Consider the following 10909-nt stretch of genomic DNA (forward strand, 5'->3'; position numbering starts at 1 on the left):
ACTTGTCTTTGTTTCACCTTTGGTTTAGCTAGCAAAACTTCTGTCTGGTCACAGTAAGCTAGTATCTCGCGCCTTCCATAACGGATGTGTAGGAACCACAACTACACACCCCTAGAATCCCCCTAATGCTCACTCTCTAATCAGAGAGAGTTGAATTCCTCTCCCAGCTGTAGGGTTCCCTAACTAGGTTCCGTAACTGTGTAGAACTCCCATTAAAGGCATTTGGTTTGTTCACCACATACATTTAACAAGCTATCACGGAAAAGGAAAACAACAGCTTGAATGGATTGATTAGGAGTGGGCACGAAGGAAAACTCTGCATAGTAAATAGTGCTGCTGGGAAAGAATGCTAGATTAGGTTTAGATGCCTTTCCTGAACCGAAGTATAAACCGGAACCTACTGTAGACTCTTACACAGGAGTAGCGTTTCCCTCTCAAAGACCGCTTAATTAGCAGTTTTTCTAAAATAATATTATCTGGAAAAAAAATCTATCGACTAAATGTTAATATTTGCTATTATAGCTAAGCCATAACAAGGCCTGTATATACGTTTTCTATCTCAGGCAACAGTATAATTTTCCTCGGGTCTAACCTTCTCCCCAGCCCCATAGTCCTGTAATGTAGACTCTGCCAAATTAGAGACAAGTCTCCGCAATGAGGCTGAAGTTCTCCATCTGCTTCTGAGAGGTTTGAGTCTGGTGTTAATGATACCGAAAACATGTCCGCCCTCGATTACAGACAAGATGAGGTGGGCGCAGAAATGGCAGCTTTGTTGGTGGTGCAGCTTGGGCCTTTGTGGCGCTGCCAGCTCACCATGTGGCCAGAACACAGGAATAGACTCTTCTCAGTACAGGAGCGTTTTAATTACAGAAGGGAAGCCCCAACGTTACATTACGCTAGTCTGGCATACATACTTTATATTCACTAGAATCTTATTTTATATCTGACCACTTAATAGACGTGGTCGCCTTGTTCCTAACCAACATACACCTCATTTAGCAATGTTCAAGCCAGATGCACATGCACATACACATCCTATACTCAGTGAAATTGTTCAACTGACTATGTTATCGGAATGTACTGTGTTTTGGTTCATTGAGGTTTGAGGTTAAGAGCAATTGCCAGAGTTAACAGTCCGTCTCTTTTGTCTGAAACCAATCCCTTTGTCTGATCTGAAGGGTAGAGGCAAAGGGCACACTGGCTAAAATGAGTGACTTAGAATTAAACAGGGAGCTCCTCTGCCTGTTTTCATCTATCAACGTAAACATTCATCAAACTACGAAGTTGTAACCCCTCTCTGCCTGTCCTCCGAGGCCGGATTCTCTCATCCCACTGTCTTTTCCATTCCTTTAAAGCTTCCACATCCATACTCTTCCCTTCTCTTTTCATTGGCTCTGCTCTGCGGGGCTGAATAAAGCTATCTGCCTGTGCAACCAGAAGGCATGGTGCTCTTTTCCCACCATGCAGAAGGAGAAAACAGACTGAGGAGAATTAAGAGAAACCAAAAACAATAGAGGAGTAAATGTTCTGCACAGCCCTGAAAGCCCTCGAATTCTTGAACTGTCTCAAAAGGCCTTGCCGCCTAGGGCCCAGGGCAGAGGGCCGAGCCAGGGTCTGGGGGCCTGGGGTCCCGGAGGGGGGATGAAAGACCCAGCCGAATGGCCCCTGTCATCCCCTCTTCCCAATCTGCCATCTAATTGTTCACAAGCAGTGAGCTGTTTTGTCTGTCAGGGGGAACAGGCTCACGCTGCCATTAGCGAGTGCATCGGGCCCATCTTCAAAAGACAGCAGGCCTCCACAGTGAGCTGCGAGCTGGGACCCAGTGTCCACTTCAAAGGCTTGGGCTCCACAATGGGCCTGACGGTCGAGTGCTCGCAGAGTGGAGAGCTCTCTTGCTTGCATGCTCAGTCAATACTTCGGTCTCTCTATCTCTCTCAATTCTGTGTTCTGTCTATATTGTACAACTTTTCTACATTAACTTCCTATAAATCTCTTTGTTTCTCTTTCTCTCCCACCATTTCAAAACATCCTCAACTTTTGGATGCCATTTTATCAACTAGTCTCAGACAGGCATGCCAACGACCAGTGGATCAAAGATTAAAGTTTTTCCAATTAGAACGATTTTTGGAAAGACTTTGGTCCAGAACCGTTGCCTGGAAGCCAAAATGATTGCCTAGATTATCAGTTGCTACTGGCATGTAGAGAAATGTTGACTCTACTGTACTCAAAGTTGATCCCAAGTTAGGTGTTAAGTAAGATGGCTGGTGTGACTTCTAGACAGACACTGTGCCACTTAGGAGTTTACACAGGCACCCCAATTCTGTTCTTTTCCCCAATTATTGGCAAAAAATCTGATCTGATTGGTCAAAAAAACTATTATTGGCAAAAGATCAGAATTTGGCTGCCTGTATAAACTCAGTCTTAGCGAAGACAAGAAGCCTCACCATAGTAGCTATGAGTGGCGTCCCAACCCTCGTTCCAGCGACTGTCCCAGTCTCCCCCCACTCCACTTGGGAGGGGCTCCTCACTACCATACTCCAACAGGTAATCGTCCTCCTCCTCTTCAGTCTCCTCCAGCCCTGAGCGGCCAGTTCCATCCTCACTGGAGTCAGCATCTGTGTAGCCCCAGAACAGGGGCCAGAACAGCTTCTTACCGCCCAGCCAGTCTACAGTGGAAGGGGAGGAAGGAGGGATCCAGTCCTCGTCCGTTACCAGATCCATCTCCACTTCTATGTTAGGGTCATCCACCACCTCAATGGTCACCTGGGACAGGTTGAGAGGAAAGAGGGTGTTAGTAAATGTTATTACAAATCGTGCAAGTTTGGTATCAAAGGTCTTCGCATGCTAAACTGGCAACCTCTACACACTCTGGTGTATTCGTGCACACAAAGTCTGTACAAAATAAATAAATAACATTTTAAAAAAAAGACAAGCTCTTTAAATTATATAAAGCGGGTGTATTCGAAAGCCACAATGAAACCAAGATATGACTGAGCAGACTCCTCGGAAATAATCCCAACCTCCAGAAGTACCAGGGAAACTGACCTGCCTAATTTAAAGCTCTGACTTGGCCAGGCAGAAACGAGATATGCATTGAGCACTCAATCAGATGATCCTACTTCCTGAGCATTTGTTATGATTTTAACTCCTCATTAGACTGGTGGGTGACTCCTCATTAGACCGGTGGGTGACTCCTCATTAGACCGGTGGGTGACTCCTCATTAGACCGGTGGGTGACTACTCATTAGACTGGTAGGTGACTACTCATTTGACTGGTAGATGACTACTCATTAGACTGGTAGATGACTACTCATTAGACTGGTAGGTGACTACTCATTAGACTGGTGGGTGACTACTCATTAGACTGGTAGGTGACTACTCATTAGACTGGTGGGTGACTACTCATTAGACTGGTAGGTGACTACTCATTAGACTGGTGGGTGACTACTCATTAGACTGGTAGCTGACTACTCATTAGACTGGTAGCTGACTACTCATTAGACTGGTTTGTGACTACTCATTAGACTGGTAGATGACTACTCATTAGACTGACTACTCATTAGACTGGTTTGTGACTACTCATTAGACTGGTAGATGACTACTCATTAGACTGGTAGCTGACTACTCATGAGACTGGTAGCTGACTACTCATTAGACTGGTAGCTGACTACTCATTTGACTGGTAGATGACTACTCATTAGACTGGTGGGTGACTACTCATTAGACTGGTAGATGACTACTCATTAGACTGGTAGATGACTACTCATTAGACTGGTAGATGACTACTCATTAGACTGGTAGATGACTACTCATTAGACTGGTAGATGACTACTCATTAGACTGGTGGGTGACTACTCATTAGACTGGTAGATGACTACTCATTAGACTGGTAGATGACTACTCATTAGACTGGTAGATGACTACTCATTAGACTGGTAGCTGACTACTCATTAGACTGGTAGATGACTACTCATGAGACTGGTAGATGACTACTCATGAGACTGGTAGATGACTACTCATGAGACTGGTAGATGACTACTCATTTGACTGGTAGATGACTACTCATTTGACTGGTAGATGACTACTCATTTGACTGGTAGATGACTACTCATTTGACTGGTAGATGACTACTCATGAGACTGGTAGATGACTACTCATTTGACTGGTAGATGACTACTCATGAGACTGGTAGCTGACTACTCATTTGACTGGTAGCTGACTACTCATTTGACTGGTAGATGACTACTCAGACTGGTAGCTGACTACTCATTAGAGTGGTAGCTGACTACTCATTTGACTGGTGGGTGACTACTCATTAGACTGGTAGGTGACTACTCATTAGAGTGGTAGCTGACTACTCATTTGACTGGTAGGTGACTACTCATTAGAGTGGTAGCTGACTACTCATTTGACTGGTGGGTGACTACTCATTAGACTGGTAGGTGACTACTCATTAGAGTGGTAGCTGACTACTCATTTGACTGGTGGGTGACTACTCATTAGACTGGTAGCTGACTACTCATTAGAGTGGTAGCTGACTACTCATTTGACTGGTGGGTGACTACTCATTAGACTGGTAGGTGACTACTCATTAGACTGGTAGGTGACTACTCATTAGACTGGTAGGTGACTACTGTAAGACTCATCCTGTATGTTAAAGCTCCAATTGGCAGCCTAATTCTCTATATAGTGCAATACTTTTGAGCCCCAGGGAATAGGGTGCTATTTGGGCCACAGTCTACATAGTAGAGGATGACAGGACCAGGCAACTGGGGTTCTATAGTGAGGGACTTCCATCCCCAGTAGAGGGCAGAGCCAGCCTGAGGTCATTACATGCAGCTCCAGCTAACCACATCCTGGAATCAACCAGAAGATGTAACCAACTACTGTGAGATTGAGATGAGTTGAATGGAAGGGCATGCTGAAGACATTGAGGCTAATCGCTTGAGAAATCACAGGAAATGGGAGGAATTGAGCAGATTTTCTACTAGAAGTAGATGTATGTGATGTGGAGCTGAGTTGTCCTTCTTCTGACATTTTATGAAATATCCCACTCATCATGCCACAGAGAAAATCAACACCATAGAAATGAATGAAGGTAACCAATCTCTATACTGCCTAACCAAGTGGGTACTCTGCCACACATTGGTATAGGATGAGTTTCCCGCCCTACAATGCAAAGAGATCTCTGTAAAGAAATCTCTGAGAGTGAGAATTTCTTTCAAATATCCAATCAATAATCATCACCACTCACCTGGATGTTGGGGTTCTGAGAGCTGATGTCTGCATTGGCGAGCTCAGGGAAGTTCTTGAGGTCCAGAACGAAGGGTTTAATCTCCTCCTCTGGCTCAGGCTGGGGCAGAACCCCTACGGAGCGATGCTGAGAGTGAGACCACCTCCTCTTGTGGCGGTGCTCCATGTCAGGGGGGAGGAGGCTCTGGACCTGGTTCTGCTGCTCCAGGGCCTCCGGTCCACGATGGACCCCACTGGCGGGCGACTGAGCACGAGCCTGAGTAAAAAGATAGGAGACCTCAATTAAGCATCATGATGAAACACAGTGGACCGGACCATTCTGAAGATTTGGATGAAATGAATAACACACAGTCAGTACATTTGCTACAGGCTGGTTTAAAGCCACATAGGTTAAACTTGCTAGTTTAATTTAGCAGGTTGTTATATGAAAGCTTAAAAACATTGGGGTTTTCATTGTCAACCCCCTATAACATTTCCACCATATTACTATCATGTTTCCACTGTCCATGCTGTTAGACCATTCTGAAAACCATGAGGGCAACAAAAACCAACCAACCAACAAACCCACCCTAGTCCATCCATTTGTCTTTTTTTCCCACAGCAGCCAAAGCCCTGGCATCCAGGCCTTTGACAAAGAGGAGACTGTGCCAGATTCTCTAGTTTTAATGAGAGAGCCTCGGAGTCGTGGGACCCCTGGGACGGTGGGCAGGCTGGCCTTGTGTGTCTCAACCTGCCGTGCCGCTACACAGCTACCCGCTATACACAGACACAAGTTGTAGGGGTCCTCCTCAGTCAGATTCCAACCATCAGACACCTGTCAATGTCTTTTTCTAAATTGAAGCTCATCAGAGAGTAGGATGAAGTTCTCCCCTAATTCTGAGCTAAGATCAGTTTGACGTTTCTCCACTCTTACAGTTAAAGTTCGAATTCAGGGAGGGTGAGCTGATCTAAGGGTAACTTCCACTACTCTAAGCTTTTAATTCAGCCAGCATCTATAAATAAATAGCCCAAACATCTGACGGGGCCTCAGTGTCTGGAGCCGTGCCAGTTTGCGGTCGAAAATGTGGTGCCATTTAAAACAATGAGGGGGAACAAAATCTGGAGCCGTGACAAAACGGTTGAGCAATTGTGGTTATGGGGCCGAAAACAGACCATACTTTTTCAGTGGCTGCAATTGTCCCATAAAAAAAGTCCATCAGATCAGATCCAACCATGAGAACACATGGCCACCATTTAGAGGTAACCCCTGTCAAACAGCATGAGGACGGGAGAGGGAGATGGGGAGAGAGAAAGGGGAATGAGAAAGAGTAAACAAAGGATTCTGATGAAGAGAGAGAGGCAGAGGGGGATCAGAAAGGCTTCCCCTGGGGTCTAGGCAGGTCCCGCTGAGGCTTAGCATTAAAAGATCTTCAATGCATGGTTTCTACCACTTGTATCATGGTCTGACTAGAGAAGTATTGTCAGAAGTTAGATCTAGTTAAAGGAACTCATATAAGATACTCCTGACACACAAAGATATACACCGACAAGACTTTGAGATTGGAGTCATGAAGGGCCACATATTTTCACACCTTCCTCATCTTGTCTTTTTTACACATCTGGATTCTGTATTCAGTCTCCTCCTCCTCTCGCTCTCTCTGCAGAGGGGCTCCCCTGATGATCAAAGGCCTATTGGTTGATGGTATGCGGTCTGTCTTTACGAGCCACTATGGATGTGCAGCAGTGGGAGCCCTGGCCTTTCCGACACACAACAAAGGAATTACCATTAAATTCCTCTTCCGTCATGAAACAAAGCTTAGTGTCCTTTGTAGGGGGTGGCTGGGGGGACACTGGAGCCATTTAGGCCGGCCGGCCTAGTAGTCGGCGGTGACACACATTCAGCGGGGACAGAAGAGGAAAGGAGGGGAGGTGGATGTACAGTACTGTATGGATGATGAAGCAGAGGAGAGGAAAACAGGCAGGCGGGTGGGCGGGCGGGTGGTGTGGCAGGCAGGCCTGATTTATGTGTCCACAGATATCAAAGGCCTCTGCACTTGGCCATTTTCTAACCATTACAGAAGAACAATAAACTATGGGGTCCTTTGATCGCCTCTTTGAAAATGTGGAAAAGAAAAAAGAAAAAACAAGTGCAAGCGCTTGAAAGAGGGAGAGAGGAAAGGAGGGGAGGGGGGTGAAACCGAACAGATAAATAAAGCAAACAGGTCTCAATATTTGGGAATGAGGCCACGCACACTTCACACCCCTCCTCTGCCCCCCATGATGAGGGGGAAACCAAAAACAGGAAATTCCACATTAACTCAGTAAAGAGCCAACATAAACAATCAACCAGCCTGACCTCTGACCTTTTTTCCAGTGTGAGAGAGAGCTGCTGAGGGTTCCTTTTAACCCACTTGGTTATGTAAGCCCTTGTTATTGTGCCTCTCATTCCTCTACTGTACAAACCAGCCCCTCCTCTATCCGCTTACACTGGCATCTAACAGGTCACCAAGAAAGGTGACATAGGGTCATACTCGCTGGTGCCCAAAACGCGCATTCAGCACCACCAGTCACACTCTTCCTCTCTGTCTCTCACTCCCTCCCTCTCAGTTCCTCTCTCCCTAGCTGTTTGACGTCCAACGGACATGAATCATCCATCAGTTATAGGCCATGGGCATCGGGACATCAATAGGGCACCCACTGGAGGAGAGCCAGGGGAGAGAAAGTACAAAGGAACGACATCATAACACAGATCTGGAATCTGTCTGTTTGCACCTTTCTTTCATTCGTACATCTGATTCTGTTCATGGTGACCTTCAAGCCTTCTATACACACACGTCCATGAGCGGCACAAATACCCCTATTGGGATCCGGTTACAGATGTGAGCTAGGTATGTGTGTTCAAAGGGAATACAGCCTTTGAATGTATTGTAGCTGCTGTGTAATGCTATGCTGCTTAGCTCAGGCTGACCTTCTCTGGATGCTCAGATACCTTACTATACATGGAGAAACACAGAACAACACTTTGCCCCAAGGCCCTAGAGCTTCATTGAAACAAGTTTCCTTTGGTTCATGAACAGGGAATGGGCAATGACAGTCTGCTATGAGTGCACAGCATTGTAAGTCTGTCTGTGATGCCGTGATTATGGTTTGCTATCAAGTAAACCTTTGAATGATGTGAATGATAATGCAGAATGTTTTTGGCAGGAGAGCAGTAGTTATTTTCTGGAAACTAATTAAGTTATCACAATTAATTTCACTTAAATAAATAATTGGCATGATGGCATCAAAAGAACTCATACTGTAATTTGCACGTAGACATGTGTTTGTAATATGTTCAAATATTGTACTAATTAAGTATTAAATCATTTACATATGCTCAATTCATTTAAATACAATTTGCATCACATTTCACTCGTTACATTTGGAACGCATTGCACGGAATTGCCCAAATCTTTGTAGATGAAAATAATCAAGAAAATACATTTGCTTACCTCCAAAGACACGCCGTTATGCAGTTTATTGTGCTGTTTGGTGGGAAAGCCCATCACCAATCCAACGAAAAGTACTAAAAAGATCATCAATATTGTCAGACATCTCCCTCCGACTTGAATCATTTTCTCCATTGAAGTGACAACTAACAAGTAATTTGAAGTCCCCAATCTATCCAATTTATCCCTAACTTGTATATTCTTTAGGTAGCGAGAGAAACGTTGTTTTCTGTCCTCATCCGAGCTTCTCTTTTCCAGAACTTGTTTCCTTACGAGCAGGTCATCTATTCGACCAGCAGCAACAGCTTTAGAGTCTTCCTCTTGATAGAGATGCGCGCTGATGTCCGACGGCATCCGAAGCACAATCCATATCCCTCTGCCGCACTTCGACGCAACTCTGACCACTCAGACTCTCAAAGCGACTGATTTCTCCTTTCACTGTCTGTCTGCCTGCCTGCCTATATGTTGCGTCTAGGTCAATGTCTAGGTTCTTTAAGCCTCCCCATTTAACCAGACCAACTTGGGCTATAAGTACAAAAGACACACACAACCACGCACTCTCTCAGTGCGCACCGGTGAACGGTTTATTCAACTAGAAATAGTTGGGTACACTTCCTTATGGATGGGTGAGTGTTTTCTTCCAATACATTGACATCTGGAGTTGAGAATAGCCTGTTTGCGTTATCTCTGACGCGTTAATCCATTATCCAATTGAAGTCAGTCGATTATCTACAACGCAGGTTTGTCCAAATCAATCAGTGTCTGAGTGGCATTGATTCGGATACGCACGTCTTCACACCTTCTACACTGTTGAAGAGAGGAGTGATGCTTAAGAGGGGGTGACTCGCGGATCTAGTTATCCAAATAGAGAGGGAGAGAGCCCTTTGGAGATGTGACCGGGACACAGAAACGACTGATAATTGGCACGCGTATAATGGAAGAGGAGATTAAGTGACTTTGTAGACTGGATTAAATGGATTACCAGGGAGCCAACACCTTCATTAGGCACAGTAGGTGTCACACGTCGAGAAAACATTCCCCCTTAGCAAAGGCGCTGATCATAGGTCTACTTTCACACTACTCTTTATGTAAAAATATGGTGCGTCAATGTAAACTTCACCGCAAAAGGCGTCACACTCCAGTAACAGATAGTTTTACATGCCGATATTGGCCCGTTATTCACCTATTTAACTACATGAATATATTTCAGAGACCGGCTTGTGTCCACTCTCTCCCTACCGCTCTTTGCTGAGTGTGTACTTTTATATAAACAGGATAAATAATATGCTTTCTTTAAGATAGAAAGTTGGAAGTCATTTAATGCTATTCATTGTGTAAAGTCTTCCCGATATATTATGTTACACATTGTATGCATATAGACCTTCGTAGAAGACAAATCTAACCAAGAGCTTGAAACAAACAAATATAGATTTAATCTCAGCACTGTTTCCAACAGCAGTCAACACAAACCATAGCTTCAAAAACCCCATCAAGTGGTTTATCTCCAAACATTGAACTTGCCAAGAGTAAAAGCCTACTGATAACATACAGGTGTATATGCATTTACAGAGTAGGTCAGATCACATCTCTCTTTCCATTGCAAGTTCAACGATGTAATGTTACATCAAAGGGCTTTTAAATCTTTTAATTTAAAAAACATTTACTTTGAGTTAGATAATGATTAATCACATATGATTATAGTATTATTGAAATCTAAACAGCCTCCCTGAGATAAATGGTCATGTTACTGGACGTCAGCAATCACATCATGCCTCAATAGAAAGGAGATGGGAACAGGATACAGAGGGTGATCCCAAATAGCACCCTATTCCCTATATAGTGCACCATTTTGACAAGGGCTCTGGTCAAGAGTAGTGCACTATAGGGAATATGGTGCCATTTGGAATGAAGACAGACTACATGGGCCCACCCAGATTTAACTAAACACAACAGAAAAGTAGCAAGTTTAAAATGTTACGTCTGGACAAATTATAGACACTTTAAATCTCAGCCATAGTTTAATAAGGAGTTTGTAGTAGTGGAATGATCACAGTGCTAACCGCAGCTCTCTTCCACATATTTCTACATCCAATACAAATACAAATTATGTACACTCACACACACACACTACAAACTGGATCTGTGACTAAAGACAATATTATACTTGAACTGACCCATAAATTGAGCCA

General features: G+C 44.3%; 1 protein-coding gene across 1 annotated transcript in view; it reads right to left on the bottom strand.

Annotated features, from left to right (window-relative positions):
• Positions 1 to 9423, bottom strand: part of LOC123991662 (isthmin-2-like) — an 11917-nt gene extending 2494 nt beyond the window's left edge. Inside the window, exons 1-3 of the mRNA XM_046293311.1 lie at positions 8724 to 9423; positions 5255 to 5509; positions 2445 to 2763 (exon numbers count right to left, since the gene is read on the bottom strand). Of these exons, the coding sequence (XP_046149267.1) occupies positions 2445 to 2763; positions 5255 to 5509; positions 8724 to 9074 (925 nt within the window). The 5' untranslated portion in view covers positions 9075 to 9423. The remainder of the gene's footprint in view (positions 1 to 2444; positions 2764 to 5254; positions 5510 to 8723) is intronic.
• Between the last annotated feature and the right edge of the window lie 1486 nt (positions 9424 to 10909).

Source organism: Oncorhynchus gorbuscha, linkage group LG12, assembly GCF_021184085.1.
Source record: "Oncorhynchus gorbuscha isolate QuinsamMale2020 ecotype Even-year linkage group LG12, OgorEven_v1.0, whole genome shotgun sequence".
In the NCBI taxonomy this organism is placed as follows: Eukaryota; Metazoa; Chordata; class Actinopteri; order Salmoniformes; family Salmonidae; genus Oncorhynchus; species Oncorhynchus gorbuscha.